General features: G+C 52.2%; 2 protein-coding genes across 17 annotated transcripts in view; both read right to left on the bottom strand.

Annotated features, from left to right (window-relative positions):
- spen (spen family transcriptional repressor split ends) overlaps nucleotides 1-21,683 on the bottom strand; it is an 86,268-nt gene that overhangs the window by 3,324 nt on the left and 61,261 nt on the right. For 10 of the 16 annotated variants that reach the window (XM_089257528.1, XM_089257538.1, XM_089257543.1 and 7 more), the window contains 7 exons: nucleotides 15,767-17,193; nucleotides 14,679-15,695; nucleotides 13,820-14,613; nucleotides 739-13,753; nucleotides 566-672; nucleotides 347-427; nucleotides 24-210 (listed from right to left, as the gene is read on the bottom strand). In XM_089257528.1, coding sequence (XP_089113654.1) covers nucleotides 24-210; nucleotides 347-427; nucleotides 566-672; nucleotides 739-13,753; nucleotides 13,820-14,613; nucleotides 14,679-15,695; nucleotides 15,767-17,193 — 16,628 coding nt within the window. The other 6 variants (XM_089257530.1, XM_089257542.1, XM_089257531.1 and 3 more) reach the window with 6 other exon arrangements.
- LOC115563419 (cilia- and flagella-associated protein 263) overlaps nucleotides 1-21,683 on the bottom strand; it is a 69,253-nt gene that overhangs the window by 40,988 nt on the left and 6,582 nt on the right. The gene's annotated exons all lie outside the window — the stretch shown is intronic.

Raw genomic sequence — 21,683 nt, 5'->3', positions numbered from 1 at the left:
TATGTGTGTATATATAGACGTACCCGCTGCGGTGCGATCCTGTGGACTTTGAAGACTGTGCGGCACGGCAATGGTGCGTGGCGGGCCACTGCCTGGACGACGCAACTCCAAGGGCGGACTGCTGCTGATCATCTTGTCATCATAGTCCCCGCTGCGCATCATGTGATGTTGATATAGCATTGCAGTCATACCACGATAGGCCGTGTCGTTCTGCAAACGAAATTGGTAAGGGAAATATGTAGGATTAGTATATGCTCGAAGACATTGTTTTCTATAATGTTTTGAGTCGCTGTTTTGTTTTGGGTTACGCTACTTCAAAGCTCCGCAAGTAAAACGTGTGCATTACCGGTGTTATGGGCGATGCCTGCTGATGCGCTGGCGGTGGACTCTGTGTGCGCCGACCGCTGACATAGGCGCCCAGGTCATGCTGCGTCCATTTATGGCAGGATTAAGGATTAGCAAAATGTTAGTAAATCGTTAAGCTAGCACCATCAATGTTTAGTGTACAGGTTTAGTATATTACTATATTCATGATTATATTTAGCATATTAAAAACTATGCTTACCATGCTGGCGTCGAAGGGTGGCACGCCTGGCATGCCCGATGGCAATACCAGCGGCGGAACACGCGGCTGTCCCTGCGGACTGATGTTTGGAATGGCCGTACGCAAAACTGTGAGCAAAGGATTGTTGATAAGTAAAGAGTCGAGAGTCCAGTGAGTGGCATATCTTGGCTTACCTGCTGCCGCATTGGGTTGCTGTTGGCCTGGCTTCATTGGCGGCGGACTGCCCACGCTGCCGGGCAACATCTGGCTCACCGCCTGCAGACTGTGCACCACTGAAATGGGCTTGTTTGGCGGTGGCGATGGGGTCAGCTGATGTTGCTGTGGCTGCAAATGCGCCGCTGGCTTTGGCTGCAACAGCAGATTAGCATGCGCGGGAAGCAGTAGATTGTGCGGTGGCATCTGCACCACCGGCTGCGGTGCCTTCTGCTTGTACAGTTGCTGTGCTTGCTGCTGCTGTGCTGGCGCCTGCTGCGCATAGCCAAAGTTCTGTTTCGCCAGTAGTTGCGGCGGCTGTTGTTGTTGTTGTTGCTGCTGCTGTTGCTGCTGTGGTGCGGGCAACACTGAAGCCTTCGAGCTTACCACATGCAGTATCTGGGGATGCACAGTTGATGCTGTTGCTGTGGCCTGCTTGATGACCAGCGTCTGTTGCTGTTGCTGCTGTGGTCCATTGGGTGGCTGCTGCTGCGACTGTTGCACATGCTGAGCTGCTGTAATGCGTGGCGAGTGTGGTGAATGCGCTGTTGGCGGTGGTATATTGACCAGCAAATGTTGTTGCTGCTGTTGTCCCGGCTGCTGCTGCTGTGCCTGTTGTTGTTGGCCAAGCATGTGGCGCGTAATGAGATTCGGCTGCAACAGTTGCTGATTGCCGGCTGCATCTGTGAGCAACATGTGACCGGGATGAGGCGGTTGCTGATGCTGTTTGCTGGGTGTCAATTGCTGCTGCTGCTGCTGTTGTTGTTGTTGCTGCTGTTGCAGATTCTTTTCGCGATTGAGCACGTGCGCTTTCAGTGGTTGCGGTGGACGCACCGTTGTATGCTGTGCGTGCTGCAACACGGTTGTCATCACCAGCGGCTGCTTGTTAGCCGGAACATGTTGTTGTTGTGGCTGCGGAGGTAACTGCTGTAGCTGCTGTTGTTGTTGTTGCGGCTGCTGCTGCTGTTGCTGCAGTATTATTTGCGTCGGCTGTGTGGGCGGGGCATTACTCTTGACCAGCACACTGACCGGCTTGTTGAGCAATGTGGCCGCTGCCTCTTGCACTTGCAACTGCACAGGCTTGCTCAGCGTTGTTATGGGCGTGGCAGGCGCTATGACTGTGGCGCTGATCTGCAGCTGTTGCTGCTGTTGTTGCTGTTGCAGCTGCTGCTGCTGATGTTGCTGCTGCTGTTGCTGCAGTGGCGTCACCTCATTGCTGCTGTTAGCTGGCGCCGCTGCATTGGCAGCCGGCAAATTGCCCTCCTTGCCCTGCGGCATGCCCGCCGTAATGACGCCCGTAACCGGATCGATTAGCGCCTTGCTCACCGCATCTGCGGCGCCGCCTGTGATCTTCTGCGTGGCCGCCGGAGCGGCTGTTTGATGCATGGGCGGCATGGACGAATTGATGGCCTGATAGGATTCAATTTCGGCTGCTGCAATCGCCTTCTTCTTGGGATGCTGCGGCGTGGGCTTTGACACCACAACAGGCGGCAATGGCAATGGCTCTGCGGGTGTTGGTGCAATCGTCTGGACAGGAGGAGCTGGCGGTGCTTCCTTAACCTCGGGCACATGGGTAACGTGCGGCGGTGCGACTGACTGTGGTGGTTGCTGTTGCTGTTGCAGTTGCATAGGTGTGACTGCTGGTGGTTCAACAACAGCTGCTGCTGCGGTTGCTGCTGGTGGTGTTGGTGCAGTTGTTGGTATTGGGGCAGGCGCTGCTGCTGGTGCTGGGGCCACAGGTGGTGGCAGCAACAGTGGCTGCGGCTCCTCCTGCAAGCCAGCTGGTGGCTCACATATGGTCTTGCGTTCCTTGGAGCGTCGCGGCCTGCCCACCGCATTCGGCGTTTGTACAGCATCTGGCTTCTTAGCCTGGGCATGGCGACCGGAGCGTCGAGGTGGCGTTTGCGCTCCTTTGGGCAATTGTTGCTGCGGCTGCTGTTGTTGTGGTTGTTGCTGCTGCTGTTGTTGCAATTGCTGCTGAAGTTGTTGCTGCTGCTGTGTATTGGTGTTGCGCACTACGTCCTCTATAATATCGTCCACAGTGCTACGATCCTCCTTCTCTTGCAGCCGACGTGACTTACGCGTGTTGCACGACTCCGAGCTGTCCGTGTTGTGCTCCAGCTGTGGTTGCTGCTGCTGCTGCTGCTGTTGTTGCTGTTGTTGCTGTGGCTGTGTCGCTTCCGCTTGACTCTCCAGTTCGCTGCTATTCTTCAGCTTGTTGATGGTCAGTATGAGTCGCGGTCGCGGGTCATCGGCAGCAGCTGCTGCCGCTGTGGCAACAACTGGAGTTGCCTTTATCTTGGGCTCAGCATCGCCAACATCGTCATGGAACTCGTATATATCCTGACTGGATCCGCTGGCTTGTGTCAATGCCTGATTCCTGGCCTTCTTCTCAGCGGCTGTGGGCACAGGCATTGCCATAAGTGCAGGCGGCACAGGCTCCTTCTGCTGCTGTTGCTGCTGTGCCAGCTGTTGCTGTTGTGCCAGCTGTTGCTGTTGCAGCTGCTGTTGCTGTAGCAACAAGTTCCGTGGCGGTCTGCCCTTGCGTCCACGTGTCACTGGCGCCGTCACAGGCTTGCGCAGGCGTGTGTGTACACCGTTGTCGCCCGGCGTCAGCAACGAACTGGGCTCCGTAGCTGCTGGTGGCAATCCGGCAGCTTGTTTGGCCTTGGCACCGCGTGGCTGGCGTCCGCGTTTTGCTGCCGTGCCACGCGCGCTTGGCGGTCGACCTAGTTGCTTGAGAGCCTTCACTGTGAGTTGACGTGTTTCGGTTTCATCCTCGGTGTCATGATCATTGGAGCTGACATTGGCAGCAACTGTTGGTGTTGTTGATGCTGCAGCTACAGCTGCTGCTGTTGCTGGCGGCTCACTGGGCAACGAAGGTGTTGTTTCAGCTGAGGGCAATTCAGTTACAGGTGGTTGCTGTTGTTGTTGTTGCTGCTGCTGCAATTGTGTTGCTGCTCGTTTGTTCTGGTTGTCGTCCTTGATAGCTGCGGCTGCAACAGCTGCAGCTGCTGTTGCCGGATCAAGCTTCTTGATGACACTATCAATATTCACCTCCTTGGCGGACCAGTAGTCGCTGTCCACCTCCTTCGAGTCCTGCTCGATTAGCTCATCCTGCTTGGGCTGTGAGATCTTGATGACATTCTCCTCGGTAAGCAGAGAAGCAGCTGCTGCTGCTGCCGCCGCTGCTGCTGCTGCAACCTTTGTTGCCTGTGGCGAGTTGGCCAGGCTGATGGTGGGCGTGGGCGTACGTATTACGGAAACGCTCTCCGAAGTCTTCACCGGCAACACGGGCGACTCTACAGCAGGCGCCGTCTCCTTCGGTGGCGGCGGATAGTGTATAGATGTTGGTGCCGGCACAATTTGCTGCTGCACAATTATTTTTTGTGCTGCTGGCGCGCTCTGTATAACATTGAGCGACTGTTGTTGTTGCTGTTGTGGTTGCTGGTGCTGCTGCGGCTGTTGTTGTTGTTGATGTTGTTGTTGTGCAGGCGCGCGTACCAGAATTGCAGTTGGATGCAGCTGCTGCTGTTGCTGCGCCTGTGGACTGTGCGAGCTCTGTGCACTGGGATTGATGCCCGTTGGGCTCAGTTGTTGTTGCACGTTGCGTGGCAGCTGCTGGTGTTGTTGTTGTTGCTGTTGTGCAAACACAGGCGGCTGCGGTGTCAAGTGCGTCAGCGGCTGATGCTGTTGCTGATGCGCCGTATGCAATTGTTGTTGCAGCTTTTGAATATGCAACTGCTGCTGATGCTGCTGTTGTTGTTGCTGTTGATGCATCTGGTGCTGCTGATGTTGGTGTTGCATCTGCTGTTGATGTTGCTGCTGTTGCGCCTGATATTGATGCCGTGCTTGATGTTGTTGCTGCTGTTGCTGTTGCGTGGGATGTGCCTGATGATGACCCGGCGACAACGGCGGATGTTGCATTTGTTGCTGCAAGTGTTGTTGTTGTGGATGTCCCTGCTGCTGCTGATGTTGTTGTTGCGGCTGCTGTTGCTGATGCATCTGTTGGTGCTGTTGCGGCACAAGCTGCTGTCGCTGTGGCTTGCGGTCGAGCATTTGTTGTTGTTGATGTGCATGGATGAACTTCTGCATCTGTTGTTGATGCTGCTGCTGCTGTTGCTGATGCACGTTCATCTTAGACAACATTTGAGGAGACAGTTGCTGCTGCTGCTGTTGCTGATGTTGTTGGGCATTCACATGCAAATTCTTATGCGGCGGCAAGCTACCCATGGGCGGCGAGCTGGCCACTTGCGTCTGGATCGCCTGCTGTGGCTGCACGGTGACAACCTTGCTAATGATTGTCGGGTGATGCGGCACGGGCAACGGCGGCATTTTCTGCAACGGCATCGGCAGCAATTGTGGTCCTTGACCAGCAGCAACTCCTGCGCCTGACTGCAACTCAATGACAGACTTGGGCATGCTGCTCGGTGAAGACTGTTGCTGATGTTGTTGCGGGTGTTGCGGCTGCTGTTGTTGTTGCTGTTGTTGCTGATGCAGCGGTGGACGTGGGAGGTAGCTGTTAGGTGTTGACATCTTGACACTTGTTGTGGGCGATGTTGTCGTGGTTGTGGCAACTCCACGCGCTGTGGGACTGGGCAACGGACTCATGTTCATGTTGCTGTTGCCCGTAGGCGAAGCCAGCGGATGTTGTTGCTGTGCTGGCGCTATTTGGCGCGCAGCTGGACTATGCTGGCGATTGGGCGTGCCGCGTCCCGGAGACAACAGCGGACTATGCGGCGACGGTGCACGTATACTCATTAGATAGGTGCCAGGAGGCGCTTGCTGTTGGTGTTGCTGCTGCTGTTGTTGTTGTTGTTGTTGCTGCTGCTGTTGGTGTTGCTGCTGCGGCGACAATATCAAATGCGGCACCACAAAATGTGGCGTTTGATCCGGTATAGATATTGTCGGCGGCTGCATGATGAGCGACTGCGTGCGCTGTGGCATTGGCTGATGCTGTTGCTGTGTTGTTGCTGGCGTCTGCTTGGGCGTGGAAGCCAGTGGCATTGCTTTCTGCGTCGTTGTTGGACTGCCAAAGGACAGCGAGGCTGAGCTGTTGCTGCTTGTTGCAGTCGAGCAGTTGGCCATCACATTGGACAGATCCAAATTGATGACGGGCGTTGCCGGTCGCACAGCTGCGGCAGCAGTAGTTGATGTTGTTGTTGTTGTTGCTGCTACTGCTGCTGCTGCTGTTGTTGTTGTTGTTGCTGTTGATGCTACCACTGCTGGTGCTGCGGATGGTGATACTATCGGTGCTGGGAGCACCGTTTGCACTGGCTGCACGAGTGGCTGCTGCAACTTGCTAATGGTTGGCGGCTCGATCTTCAGCAGCTGCTGAGCACTCGACTTGGTTGGAGTGCTGCTGCTACTGATGCTGCTGCTGCTGCTGTTGCTGGCATTGGGCAGCAATGGGGCTGCAACTGTTGCCGGCACTGGCACCGGAGTCGGCAGCTTGGTTATGACGGTGGGCTGCGGAGTCTCGACTGTCTGCCTCGAGCGTGCACTGGACTCGCTGCTCGGCTCAGGCGACTTGTCAGCACCACTCGACGCTGACTTGTCGGAGCCACTGTTCTGTGGTGCGGTCTCGTCGATCTTCAGGCTGGGACCGCTGCTGTCCGCCTCGTCGGCATTCTCCTCGGTGTCTGTGTCGATTTGCAGGTCGCGCTCGGATTGTGGCGTGTCCGCCTTGATGTCCATGTCCTCGTTGCGCAAACTCTGCACCGCTTTGTTCACTTCCTCGGCATCGAGCACTACGCCCACAGAGACGACAACTGGCTCCGGTTCAGGTTCGGGTTCAGGCTCGGGCTCAGGCTCTGGCTCTGCCTCTGTGGCAACCTCTTCGACGGCTGCCTCAATCGCCTTGGCAGCAAGCGCTGCCTCCTCATCGGGCTCGGCGACAGCCACCTCCGAAACGGTAGCGGTCATATCATCCATGCCATCCAGCGAGTAGTCTGCCGTTGAGGATGTGCCAAAGCTTTCGCCGAGCAGTGCGGACACAGCGCTCTCAGTCTCCTCCTGTGAGATGGTAACTCGGGACTTGCTGTCCTCAAGCTTGTCCAGCGTCTTGACAGCTCCCGGTGGCGATGCGACTGGTATCTTGGGCTCATTGGCCAATACATCGAGCAGTCCGCTATTCAACTCAGCCGAAATGGATTGCACCGCCGACTCGCTTATTTTATAGTCCAGCTGACCATCAAAGCCCGGTATGAACACCTCCTTCTTCTTGTTCAGAGCCGCACTGGTGGGTGAGCTGCTCTCTATGGAGTTCTTCGACTCAACAGCAGCAGCCGCTGTTGAGGATGTGGGCGTGGTGACCAGAGGCGCAGCACCACTGCTGACAGGCGTTTCCGCTGACTGTGTGGACAGCATGGAGCTGTTGCTCTGGCTAATGGTGGGCGTCTTTGGTATGGGACTGATCAGGCGTGGCTTCTCACGAGCCGGCGAGAGCGCATCGGAGGAGTTCAACCGGTTGCTCTTGCTGTTCGTGTTGCTGCTGCTGCTGGCTGACGAGGCCTTGATGGCGGGCATCGTTATGGGTGGCTCCTCGTCATCGTCGTCGCCAATGAGACAAGGCAAACTGGGCGATGGCTTGCAGAGTGGAGAACTGTGCTTCGATTCCTTCTCCAGCTGCTCCTCGGCATGCTTCGAGGCGGCCTGCACATTGATAGTCAGCGAGCTAACCGAGGAACCTGTAGCTGTTGTTGGTGCAGCAGCTGTTGCTGGTGGCAAGCAAGCTGATTCGCGACGGAGCTGCAATTGTTGTTGCTGCTGCTGCTTGTCGAGTTTCTCTTGTTTCTCCTCTTTGGAGCGCTTCTTCTTCTTCTTCTTGTCCTTGCTCTTGTGCACCGATTCCTTGGACTCCAACTGCTTTTCGCTCGAGTGCGAGTGCAGCTGCAACTGTTGCTGCTGCTGCTCGATAGAATTGTTGTCCTCGTTATCCGAGAAACGGAAAACGTCCGTCATATCGCTGCGATAGGTGGTTGCTGTGGAGGGCGTGGCATCTTCGGGCATCTTATTACTATCAAAGTCCTCCATAAGCTGCGCCTCCAACGCACGGCCCGCCTCATCCATATCGACGCTGTTGTCGTCGTCCAGTTTGCTTGCATTTTGCTGTTGTTGCTGCTGCTGCTGTTGTTGCTGTTGCATTTGCTGTTGCTGCTGCTGCTTTGGCTCGCGTGCTGACTTCTCGCGTCGCTTCTTTTCGCGCTTCTCTTTGCGATGTCGCTCGCGCTCACTCCGCTCCACTTCTAGTTCCTCTTGCTGCAGCTGTTGCAGTTGCTGCTGCTGCTGCTGCTGTTGTTGTATCGCCGGCTCCTTGTTGCTGCTGTTGTGGCTGAGCAGAGGCGGCTCCTGCTTGTACGTTTGCAGTGCAGCAGACACCATGGGTCCAGTGGTGGAGAGCTGTGCCTTAGTCGTGTCGGGCTGATCGTCAGTCAACTGGGATTCCTCCTCGTCCTCTTCCTCATCGGAGATAATGCCAAAGATGTCCTCCATTTTGTCCTCACTGCGCTTGGCAGAGTCTCGCGCTGGTGTGCTCAACGTGGTGGGCGTCGGTGGGGAGGCATTGGACGCATTGACATTGTACAATCGAGCTGATGTGTCCAGGCTCTTGGATTTCTTCGACTTTTTCAGCCGATGTCGCTCCTCCTTGGACAGCTTCTCGCTCAATTGCTCCACAGAGCCGCCGGCTGCGTTGGTGTCGCTCAAGTTGCGCAGCTTCTCGCGTTTCTTCTCTTTGCGCTCCTTGTGCTTCCGCCTCTCGCTGGCCGCCACCGAGCTCGCGTTTACCTCCAAAGCAGTGGCGAATGTCACCGGCTCCGTCTTCAGCTCATCGAAGCTGTCGAATTTGTTGGGCTTGCATTCGGTCACATCGAAGATGCTGCTCGTTGCAGCAGGGGCAGGAGCAACATTTATGGTGGCGCTGCTCTCGGCTGAGGACTTGAGACGCTTCTTGCTCTTCTTGTGCTTCTTGCGCGTCTCCGGAGAGTACTCCTTGATCTTGGCCGAGCTGCTGTCGCCCACATAGTTCGTGTAGCCGGTGTTGAAGTACTCGTTGTACTCCTTCTTGAAGTCCGTCTTCAGTTTGCGCTCCTCGTTGGAGGAGTGCGAATTGTGACGGGATTTGGAATACTTCACTTCGTTATCGGAGATCTGTTCCTGCTTGATGTCCGGCTCCTGTTTGATGCTGGTGTTGATCAGTTCCGGTGCCGGCTGCGACTGCGACTCCGAATCGGAGGCGATGCGCGTCGAAAGGCAATTGCGTTTGCCCGCGTGGCTAATCACATTGCGACGAATCTCATCCTCGGAGCTATCGTCGCCATCGCACAGCCGTCGAAGATTCTGTTGCATCTGGCGCAGGCGGCTAGCATTGAGATCCTCAGTCTCCGCATCCACCTCGCCATCTGCATCCGAATCGGAGAATATGCGACTGTGCGAACTCTTGCGAAAGCCATCGGCATCATCCATGTCATCGTCACTGCTGCTCAGGCCCCCATGATTGCGGCCATGGAAGCTGCTGCTGCCGCTGTGCCGATGATGCATGCGATCCTCGAACTCCGTATCGCTGTCTCCGTCGTAGCTGGTGGATCGCTTCTTTTTCGCACGCGACTGCTTCAGCTGTGAGAACTTGGCCTTGATCTTCTTCTCCTCGGCCTGGCGCTGCATATTCTTGCAGCTGCGCGCCTTCACTTTATCGTACATTGATACGTTGGGACAATCGTCGGGTATATCAAATATGGAATGCTTCTTGGATGCATCGTCTGTGTCATCCGAATCAGCGGAGCTGAGCATCATCTTGCGCGGCTGTGAAGCGCTCTTCGAGGAGGCGCCGCCCTCATCTGAGCCACGCGACGATTTGCGGTCCACGCTGCGCCGATGATGATGATGATGATGCGATTGCTGCTGCTGCGGCTGTTGTTGATGCTGCTGTTGCTGCTGCTGCTGCTGCTGTTGATGATGCTGCAACTTGCTGCTGGAGGTATTTGTGTTCGAGCTAAGCTCGCCTGCAGAGCTACCCGCTGCTGAGATGCGTCTGTGCGGATTGTGGCTGGGCTCCTCATCCGTATTGGTGGACTCGGCCACCGAATGCCGCTTCTTCTCGCGATGATGATGGTGATCTCGTTTGCTTTTGTGCCGCGACGACGACGAGGAGCTGCCATGATGATGATGCTCCCGTTGCTTATGCAGCGACTGCGATTGCTGCTGCTGCTGCTGCGACTGGGACGGCTGCTGTTGCTCCTCCTCGCTGGTGTTGAGCGTGTGCAACTGCTGCTGTTGTTGCTGCTGCTGCTGTTGTTGCTGCTGCTGCTGCTGCTGTTGTTGCTGCTGCTTGTTATCCAATTCGGTATGATTGATCTCAGTGCTGCTGGTGCTTTTGCTGTGATGCTTGTCGCGTCGATGATGCTTGGAGCTGCTGTTGCTGCTGCTGTTGCCATGCGACTTGGACGAGGAGCTGCTCTTCTCCTCCTTGCAGCCGCCGCTGCTGCTGCTGTTCTTGTGCTCCTTGGAGTCACGACGATCGCTGAGTCGCTGATGAGGATTGCTCGTATTGCTGTTCGGGTTTTCCATGCGTATGCGCTTCACATAATCCTCATGATTCTGTCCACCACCAGCACCGCCACCACCGCTGTGGTTGCTGTCCTGCGAGCTGAGGCGTCGCTTGTGCTGTCGTCCACTGCTGGGCGTTGGGGAATTCCGCGAGGATTTGCGTGAACGATCCTTGTTGCTGTTGCTCTCAGTTGGGGCTGAGCTAGCAACACTTGCTGCTCCTGCTCCAGCTGCTGCTGTAGCTGTTGTTGGTGGTGTTGCCATGTCAGTGGCCGCAGCATTTTCCTTATTGTTCTCACTGGGCGTGGCTGCATTGTGGGCGTAGAAGCTGCTCGCCTCGGAGCTGGCATCGGATTTATTTTTGTGATAGGCGCACATGTCACGCATGCGCGCATGTCGCGCCTCCTGCTCACGTTGCTCCTTCTCGCGTAGCTCCTTTTCACGCTGCTCCTTTTCGCGCTGCTCCTTTTCGCGTAGCTCTTTTTCACGCTGCTCCTTTTCGCGTAGCTCCTCGCGCTCCTTTTGCTCACGCTCCTCTTGGGCTTTTCTTTCACGTTCACGTTCACGCTCACGCTCACGTTCTCGTTCACGTTCCCGTTCTCGTTCCCTTTCACGTTCACGTTCACGCTCTCGCTCTCGCTCCTTTTCCTTTTCTTCTTTGGCTTTGCGCTCTTCACGCTCACGTTCCTCTTGGGCCTTGCGCTCTTTTTCCTCACGTTCCTGTTGCTTGCGCAGCTCCTTCTCACGTTTCTCTCGCTCCTGTCTCTCCTTATGCTGCGCCTTCTCCTTCTCCTTCTCGCGCTCCAGACGTTGCTGTGATTGCTCCTTGTCAGGCTTCTCTAGTGGCTCATCCGAATCGCTGGAATCATCGTCCACTTTGGGCGTTGCCGACTTCGAGGATTGCGATGTTGCCGAATTCTTGCGCTTCTCCGAAGCAGTTGTATTTGCGGTCGATGAGGAGGAGGAGGAGGAAGACTTCTTGGACTTCTTTTCCGAATCGGAGCGATTATTGTGTTTGCTGCTATGCGACTTGTCGCTGCTGCTGCTGTTCTTCTTGGACGCCGAGGAGCTCGTGGCGTTTGCTGCACTTGAGCTTGAGCTCTTGGCATTGCCCTTGGACTCCACTTCATCCAATGAATGGTTTGGCGTTTGCTTTTGTACGTGTGTGGCTGTTGCTGTTGAGGAACTGTTACCGTTAGAGGATGCACTGCTGCTCCCAGTTGTGCCCACATTCGTGCTGCCCGGCACTGAGGCGGACTTCTGCAGCACAGATCGCGTCTCTGTCGTTGCCGCTGGCACACTGAGACTCTTGCTGAGCGGTTGACTGGCCGCAGAGGAGGACGTGGCTGACTTTGTCTTGGGCACCTCCGGTGGCGGTGGCGGCGCCGGTTGTATCGCCGGCGGCGGTGCAGCGGTGTTTGGCAATGGCGGGTGACTGGGAAACGGATACTGCAATCCCTTTGTAGCAGCTGCTGCTGTTGCGGCTGCTGCTGCTGTCGCCGTTGCTGTTGCTGCCGCTGTCGTTGCTGCTGCTGTTGTTGTACTGCTGCTGCTGTTGCAGCTGCTGCTCAAGCTGGGCTTGGCCAACTGAACACCAACGACCGAGGGCGACGGCGACGGGCTGTTGTAAGGCGACATGGACGCTTGCGGCGAATTCATGGGCGACAAGCTACTCAATCGCTGCAGCAGACCGCTTGTCTTGCAGCTGCTGCTGCTGCCGGCGCTGTTGCCGCCCAGATTGCTGCTGCTGCTGCTGCTGCAGTTGGCTATGATGGGCGTTGTCTTCGTTGCCGCCAAATTGGGCAAAGCTGGTGAGGTATTACCACTGCATAGCCCACCATGCCGCGCATTCGCCGAGCTTGTGGAGCCCGTGCCGAAATCCGTGCTGGCCGGCTCGTACCATTGGTTCTTCTTGAGGCGCTGAAAGTCATCGTCGAAGACGGACTTCTTGGCCAACAGCGATTTGACAATGTCCGACGGCTGCAGCTCGTCAATGTCAAGAAATTTATGCCGCGAATTGCTCGTCGAGCTGGAGACAGTGCCGCTGGAGCTGTTGCTGTTGCCGGAACCAGCCTGATGCGACGAGCTGAGACCACTGAGGTTCGTCGAGTGCATCGACAGCTGCCACGAGGGCAGCGCATTCGACTGGCTGCTGCTGCTGCTGCTATGCCCATGGCTGCCATGGCCATGGTTGGGATTGGTGCTGCTGCTGCCACCGGACCAGCGCTCGTAGTTCTCCTCAAAGTTGCGCAGTCGCTCATCCAACGAGGGACTGCCGCCCGTCTGGCCACTGGGCACATCCGAGTCGCTTGAGTTGGAGCTCAGCGAGCGAGGACGCGCCGGACTGGCCATTAGGCCAATCGATGAGGACGACGACGAGGATTGCTGCAGCTGTTGTTGTTGCTGCTGCTGCTGCTGTTGCTGCTGATGGTGATGGTGATGCTGGTGATGGTGGTGATTGGAGGAGCGCCAATAGCGTAACGTGGGTGAGGGCAGAAACGATAAACTGGACGCAGTTGCTGACGATGATGATGCTGAGGTTGTCGTCGCAGCTCCTGCACTTAGACTAGAGTTGTTGTTGAGCAACGATGCTGTCGTCGTCAGCTGCTGCAGGTAGCTGGACACGCCGCTACCCGCGCCACTGCCGCTGCTGCCAGCACTCCGCTGCTGTTGAAAGAAGAGCACACCGAATTTGGGCAACGGCAGCCACATTACTTCGCGCACTCGCTCCCGTGTCCGTTCCCTTGCCGGCGGCAGGCGTCGCGGCTCTGTGGGCAACACCTCTGGCCGTTCATCGCACAGCGGCGTGCCCGGCCGTGAGCCGTCGGCGCTCTCGCCCCCGCTGGCCTCGTGTGAGTGATGGGAATGTAGCTGATGGCCCCGGCCACGCGACGCGTGATGATGATAGTCATCATTGGGCATGGGCGCTGCCAGCGTAGGTGGTAATCCACAGCTGTTGCTGCTGCTATTGCTGTTGCCGGCGGCGGCGGCGGCGGATGAGGAGGACAACAACAACGATGATGACGACGACGACGACGATGACTGCTGCTGTTGCAGCGGCTGCGGCTGCGACAGCTGCAGCGTGCTGGCTGTAACTCGACGTCGTTTCGCTGCCAGCGAAGCATTCATCAGATGCTGCTGATCCATGCTGCTGGCGCCGACCAAGCCGTGGCGAAAGGCCGACGAATTGGACAGCGCTGTCAAGGCGCCAACATCGATCGATGGCCGCCGGCTGCTGAGCATCATATTGTGGTGTTGTGTGGGCGGTGGTGCGATCGCAGCAAACTTATTCGCCTCCGAGACGCGACGAATTTCGCTTTTGCGATTGAGAGGATCATGTATTACATCACAGTTGGACAGCGGACTGGGCTTGTTGTTGGTGTTGCTGTTGCTGCTGCTGCTATGACCAGAGGCCAACGAGTCGCTGTTCTGATCCAGCATATGCAGTTGCTAAGAAAGGAAACATCATTGAATTATATTTATATTTAATGGAATGGAATCATTGCTTAGACTCACCGCACTGGCATTGGAATGATGATGATGATGGTAATCCATTTTGATGCGCTTGCGCGGACTGACCACGCCCTCATCACCACTGGACGGGCACTCGTCAAGTTGTTGTTGTTGTTCTGGCAATTGGAAACGTGGATTGTGCACTTGATGGCGCAAATCTACAGATGTCTTACCACAACGACGACGACTGCTGTTTCCGCTGTTGTTCAGCGTCACCTCGAGCGTATCGCTGATTGGAGTGCCACTCCCGCTCCCACTGGCGCTGCTGCTATTGACAGCGGGTCCGAGCCGTGCAATGACGGGCGAATCTGAGCGCACCGCCGCGTTCGCCTCCTCGTCCTGCATCTGATTGTTGCCACTGCTGCCGTTGTTGTTGTTGTTGTTGCTCGCGTGCTCGTCAAAGTTGCGAAACCGTCGACCCGTATCGTTGAAGTCAAAGTCGATGGTGTGCCTCGCATTGCGCGCCATACGCATACGCGCCTGCACCATCGCCGCCGGCGACATGGGCATGGCATTTTGTGGGCAACCCACAGTCGAGGACAACGCTGCGGTTGCTCCTCCACTGTTGCCGCTCACAACTGCCGAGGCAAGACTCGGCGCTGGCATCGCATTGCTGGCCGAGACGTTGCCGCTGCTGCTGCTGGTGCTACTGCTGCTGGCGGTGGTTGCGGTGCTGCTGCCCGGCGTACTGCCGCCCGGCGAACAACCATCGTTCGAGTTCTGATGCCGACTGAAGGAGGAGGCTCGCGAACGTGTCTGTGATGACTCGTAGCGATTAAAGCGCGAGGAGGCAGATGCTAAAAGCGCAAAAGATATCATCAATTGAAATTATCTCTATTAAACACCAGCTGCAGTTACTTACCCGCATTGGGCTGCTGTGTTGGCTGTTGTGGCTGCGGTTGAGGTTGCAGCTGCTGCAGTGGCTGTTGTTGTTGCTGCTGTTGCTGCTGCTTCTCCAGCTTGTCATAGAAGGCATCCTGGCACTCGTGCGACGCAAAGTCCACTTGGAGCTTGCGTCCACGCATTATCGTGCCGCGCATTTCCTTGACAGCCGCCTGAGCGTTCTGCACCTGATCGTACAGCACCAAAGCCAATTGCCGCATGCGATCGATGCTCACCTTGGTCACAGTGCCAAAGCGCGTGAATTGCGATTGCAAAAACGACTCGGACACCTTTTCGCCCACACCATCGATCCATACGCAATTCGTTGGCATCGATTTGCCAAAGCCGAGCTTGATGCGATTGCTGCCCAAATGCTCGCCATCCATTTTACGCATCGCTTTCACCACAGACACAATGTCCGAATACTGACAAAAGGCGTAGGCATTGAGTCCTTGCTTCTTGATGTCGATCTCGATGATTTCGCCAAAGCTTTCGAAGTGGACACGCAGCTCACTCGCCGTGATATCCTTCTCCAGATTGCCAATGAATAGCGTTCGTGTGGACTTGGGATGGTATTCATCCAGTTCGGCCTCATAGGGACGAAACTCATTGTCCTCCACATCGTAGCCCTGATAGGGCTCCACTTCGATTTTACAGCCAAAGAAATGTTTATCATGCGACACTTCCAGTGCCTTCTCCACATCGTCCGGTTTCTTAAAGCAGACGAGCGCATAGCGTTCCGAATTCTGGCCCACAACCTTGACCCACGTGACTTTGCCATGCTTTTTGTACTCGTGAAAGAGACCATCCTTGAGGGATGTGTCCGAGGAACGGGCGGGCAGGTTACGGACTCGTATCGCCAACGGGCGATTATCTTCGGAATGAACCACCGGATTGGCGGCCAAACAGGAGCTGCTGCTGCTGCTAGAACTGCTGCTGCTGCTGCTACTGGAACCACACCCGCCGCCCACATTGCCACTGGGATTTGAAGAGTTGCCTACGATAAATTAGAAAATTTGAGTAAATCTAGTATAGAGTCGGTATCCATCAGCTCTGTCGTCTACTTACTGCCAACTGTCACACAGGACTGCAAGCTGCGTGAGCTGCGGTGCGCTGTTCCTGCAATGCCACCAACGCCACCAACGAGTGCATCGGCACAATTGCCCGATATCGGGCTGGACGCGTGCGAATGCGACGATGTGTGCGATGAGGCCGATGATGAGCTGTGCGAGCTGCTATAACTGCTCGGCGATCGTGAATGGGAGCGACTGGACGACGTTGTGCTGCGTCCATGCAAATGATGTCGCGGTGCTCGACCATCGTTCACATTCTGTGTTGTCGCATTGCCATTGTCCACGACGGCGGCCAACGCGGCAGCGGCAACATTTAAAATGTCGCCACTGTTGCTGTTGCTGTTGCCACTTGAAGATGTTGCTGTTGCTGCAATTGGCATCGTTGGAGTGGCCGTGTTTATTGTATTATTTAAACTATTACTACTAAAACTATTGTTTGTGATTGTACTTGTCGTCGCTGCTGCCGCTGACGCTGCCGCAGCACCGCTCAAAGGCGACTCGGAGCCGCAGCGCGCTGCTGCCGTCGTTTTGAGCAGCTTATTTAGTTTGCTGACACCACCAGCAGCGGGACTTCTACTGCTGCTGTTGCTGTTGCTGCTGCTGCTGCCACTGCTGCTGTTGTTGTTGTGGTGCAGGTGAATTTTGCGGGCAGAATTTAAAGTGGTTGTTGCTTCATCCGCAGCACTGCCCGCATACGCCACACTCCGGTGCATGGCCGTCGTAATGGACGCCGCTGCTGCTGCTGCTGCGGCTGCCGCCGCCGCTGCTGCTATCGTATGCGAGTGGGCGGGTGATGAATACGAGGCGGATGTGTTGTTGTAGTGATGATGCTGATGCTGATGTGGATGTGAATGATGATTGATCGGTGAGCTCATTATGCTGCCAGCTGCTGAGACGCCGGCATTGCCACTGCCACCAGGACTTTTCAGATGCGCTGTCGCAGTAGCCGCAGCTTCGTACCATGACTGCGGTACGCGTGTGTTTTGGTTAATGATGTTGTTGTTGTTGCTCCGATCGCCCAATGGTGGCCCACCACCACCACCAAATCCACCCACTCCGAATCCCGCACCAGCAGTTGCTTGTCCTGCTCCTGCTGCTGTCGCTGCTCCAGCTGCAATTGCAACCGCGCCCACTCCCGCTGCAGCTGCTGCCGTTGCTGCTGTCGTTGTCGTCGTGTTGCTGTTGCTACTCGTAGCTGACGCACCAACTGCTGCTGTTGCTGCTGCTGCGGCTGCTGCTGAACCATTCCTGTAAAGACGATCTCGAGCGCGCGATCTATCGCTGCTGCTGTTACTGTTGCTGTTTGTGTTGCTGTTGGCAGTTGTCGCTACTGCTGCTGCTGCGTTGCTGGCTTGATAGACTAAGCGGCTGCGATCGTAATAGTTCCTTTCGAAGCTGTTTGTCGGTGGTTCTTCTGTAGACCTGCAATAACAGAAGAAATCGTTGAAACCGGATAAGCAAAACAGTTGACAACTTGAGTATATATGTTTGTTATTCTATTCATAATGCGAATGAAGTTGTAGTATGTGGGTAGAATGCCTGTTATTTAAGCTATGTATATCATATATCACTTGAACACGATTAAAATTATAAGTACATTTTAAATAGAGCACAACATTGTTATCAACACAGTTTTAGAGTCCTTAATTAACATCTCTAAATTTCCAGCTAGGTTTTTAACACACACACAAACACCGTTTGACAGTCACTGTTTGGCATTAACAGCGCGTGTGAGGGAGATGGCCAGCTGTTGACCTACTCTAAAGATAAAGCCAAAACAGTTTTGCAGCTCGTCAATGTGTTGTTCACCGTTTGACAAACATTGTGTTTATATTGACACATAAATATAAACTCATAATTTTATATAAGAACCGTTTTCATAGCGATAGTCTATTGTGTTGACCTACTCTAACCAACTGCAAAACAGTTTCACAATCGTTTTGGTCACCGTTTGACATTCATTGTTTTCAGCATTTACAGTCTAGGAGTCACAAGATCAGCAAGCAAACGTTTTCTTCGCGCTGTTTTTTAACACTGTAAGCCAAATACACAGTATTCTGTGATTGCTTGACATATTTAATATTTATATAATGAAACTACCACCACCACCACCCACAAGCACATACACACACACCTCCGCATAATAGTTTTTATACAAAAAACCTTGTCAATTTATGGCGGCTGTTGCTGCAGCTGCTGTATGGAAAAAAGGGTATCCGTTGAAGGATCGGCTTTTCCTCAGCAGCGCCAAATGGGCGCCTTTTGTTTTCTAACATGGGCGCAAATAAAATCAAGCCAATTGTATTTTAAAGAAATATTTATATGCAATATTTGATTTCTTCAACAACAAAATATGTATATGAAACAAACACACACGCGAGCAAAAATTTCACCGGCGAAAAAAAACTTATATATAAAAGAAAGAAACGGCGCCAAATTTTTCAACGTCTGCCGACGTCGTCGTCTGTTTACGCGGCAGAACTTTTTTCTTGTATTTTATTTTTTTGTATTTTATTTGCGAAGACACAAACGCACGCACACACATAAACAAGAGCTGCCGCTGAAGCTGTAGATGTAGCTGTAGCCGGTGCCTGGGCAGTAGAGAGCGCAAAGCAAAAATATATATGTATGTATATATCAAAACCGGTTTCTTCTTAATAATTACACACATGCACACACACAGTATTTGTTGTTATTTGTTTGATACAGATAAATTTTTATTACATCTATTTTTTTAATATTTCTCTTTATTTCGCGGATTTTATTTTATACAGTTTCACTGATCGCGTTGTCGCTTCTTACTAATTGCTCAATCCGCTTTCATGCCGATATTCGCGTAACCAAACACGAGCGGCGGCCGCAGCACAATGTTGCCAGATCGCTAAGCATGTGTGGGCTGCCAAGCTGTATTATTTTTATTAACAGCACCAACTGAGTTAAACACATTGCAATTGAAATTGAAATAAAATATATTAATATTAAATTTAAAATATATGAATACAATAACTACTAAAGTATGCGGTTACAGATAGCTGACAGTAGAGCTACTCCTCAAGCAGTTAATAACATCAAACTGTTACTAACAGTGACAACAAATGTTTGTTTATGTTATTGCACGCTGTTATCATTAGGGTGGACACCAACAAAAGAAAATGTAACGACGCAATACTCAGGTAAAAACTTGGTGTTTCGCGCTACCTGGCATGAAAAATCAACCCCAGCCATAAATTAACATGCGACGCAAAAAGGCCCAGAAGAAGAGTAAAACAAATGACAGGCCTATTTTCTATACAACAGGGGAAAATACAGGCGCGACGACCTTTAGCTAAAACTGTTCACGACATTCCTTTTGTGCGAAGAAGAGGAAGATAAACCGCTTTCGAAATATGTCACGAATATGCTAAGGGCACGTTAATAGTTATTGGAAATGACAGGAATCCACATATACAGTGTATGTAACATCTAGCTGGAGGTATGTATGTAAATGTATTTCGGGCCTTTGCGCAGAAAACCGATCTCATATACTCTTGCAGCTCAGTATCGAATTAATTGATCACATAGAAAAAAAGATATCGCATATAATATCATGTTCAGATTTTATATAGTCTTAAAAAAAAAAAAAACATTTTAATTGGAATTCCCAAACTGTTCTCTGTATGCTCTATATTCTATGTACATATATACATATGATATTCGCGAATCTACGTGTTCTTTTATGAGACAAGAACCGTACTCATTATGCATCAACGATTTAGAAGACAATTTCGATCTATACACAACAATAAACATTCGGACAAGTAACACTCATATATTTTAATTTTATACTTCTTAAGGAATATGTTTTATTCATGGCAACCAAAGCATATGAGAAAAATATATTCCAACAAGTTTCTATATAATTTACTTAAGCAAGAATCCAGCTAATCGATCTATCAAAGTATAATTAATATATAATAATTAATAAAGATTAAGTTTAGTTTTTTTTTAGTAGAAATCTAAGAATTCTGTACACATTGTTAATTCAAGTTAACATTAATAACAATAGTAATACTATATAGTCATAATATTGTTATCAGAATTTTACTTTGATTTGATTTTTTTCGCAGTTGAAAGTGAGGCAAATCAAATGCAAAGCCTTACATTCACACACGTGTATTTATGTGTGTATGTGCTTGTGTGCATCTATCCCAGTCAGCTTTGATGAATTGAAGCCCCAATGCTCTGTCATTCGTTTGCCAAAAGATATTCATTTTTTTTGTTTAAAGCCGCATTAAGCGCTTTAAGCGCCCAGAGAACAACGCAACGAGCCCAAAGCACTTAAAATATGGCCATGTAGCACATACTCCAAGTATATATGTATGTATAGGTACATAACCGTTATATATAAATATATATACATATGTATGTATATAAGGTAATGCTGCAGTTTCCAGCTATGGCTGGAAAGTATGTTGCTGGCTGTGGGTGGGCGCATGACTCAGGCACAAAAACAACACTGAGCATATATACACACACATATATAGATGTATCCATGTGTGTGTGTAGGGACTGTATATATGTATATGTATGGTGAGCAGCAATTGCATTTGCTAAGAGCGGTGGCTCGCCAGTTGCCCGGCATGCGCAGTGAGGCGGGCCCAAAAAATCAATTCAGCTAAAATTGCGCCCCGGTTAGGGAAGTGCAGAGAGCCAAGCAGCAGGAAAGCAAAACCAACAACAGTTAGCAATAGCAATAGCAACATTTGTTGCGCCAAACGGCGAAGAGAGCGAGCGACAGCAGTGAGAGAGAACGAGAAGTAACAGTAAACAACAGCAGTAGCAGTAGAAGCAGCAGCAGCAGCAGCCGCTGCCGCAGCCGCAGCCGCCGTCGCAGTCAGCAGAGTAAAGTAATTGCGAGAGACAACGAGAGCTGGGCGAGCACATTTTTCGGGCGTTTGGACAGAGCTGTAAATTGCATTACTGCGACGTTCACTCTGCGTGTGCATGTGTGTGTGCGTGTTTGACTATGTATGCTGCTCTTATGTAATATATGTATATGTATATACATATATACGGTAAATGGACGCCGCCCACAAATTGAGCCTGGGCGGAATGTTGTTCGCCTCACAGCAAACGTCCTTGTTTGAGGTTATTTCTGTATATATGTGCTAGCTGTATGCGAGTGTGTGTGTGTGAATGTGTGGGTTTGAGTGTGCAACTTTTTTTGTGCAAGTTGAAATTCCTGAAATCCCCTTTTAGCCTTTCATTCAATCATTGCCGGGGCAGACATTGCAACCCAGCCCAGCCCAACTCAACCCTCTGAGCATCGACTACGTGAATTGTCGCACTGCAGTCAAAAGTAATTTTAAGGGATTCTGCCACAGCGCAAATTGATCAACATATGAGGTAGATGCAGCAGCAGCAGCAGTAGCAGCAGTTGCTGTTGCTGGCAAGTTGAAGGACACGGGAATGACAGCTCACACATGCACACAGAAGCATGGGCTATATGCATATTTTTATATGCATACACACACACTCACACATACATACATACATACTCATATGAGGATATAAATACGTGACTATTTATGTATTTACATACATACATACTCATGCTCGTTCATAGGCATACCAATCCTATGCACACACAAGCATGCCAACACACACACACACACATATATACATGCATACATAGAGTACACACCCATATAAGCATACATCACATGTAAACAAGCAATTTACGTGGGAATAGCATGTTACATACATACATACACATACATATATACATATTACGTATATAAATATACACACTATACATATATATATATATATACATTTCTAAATATAGTTGAGCCTAAATTGAGATCCATAAAACATGACAGCTCCAAGATAAGGTTCTGTATAAAAAATATGTTAACAAAACTTCGTAGCTA

The sequence above is a fragment of the Drosophila navojoa genome, chromosome 3 (genome assembly GCF_054131105.1).
Source record: "Drosophila navojoa isolate 15081-1374.11 chromosome 3, UAZ_NAV_1.0, whole genome shotgun sequence".
NCBI classification, from domain to species: Eukaryota; Metazoa; Arthropoda; class Insecta; order Diptera; family Drosophilidae; genus Drosophila; species Drosophila navojoa.
Note: the sequence above shows the minus strand (reverse complement) of the source record. Positions and strands in the feature narration are given on the sequence as shown.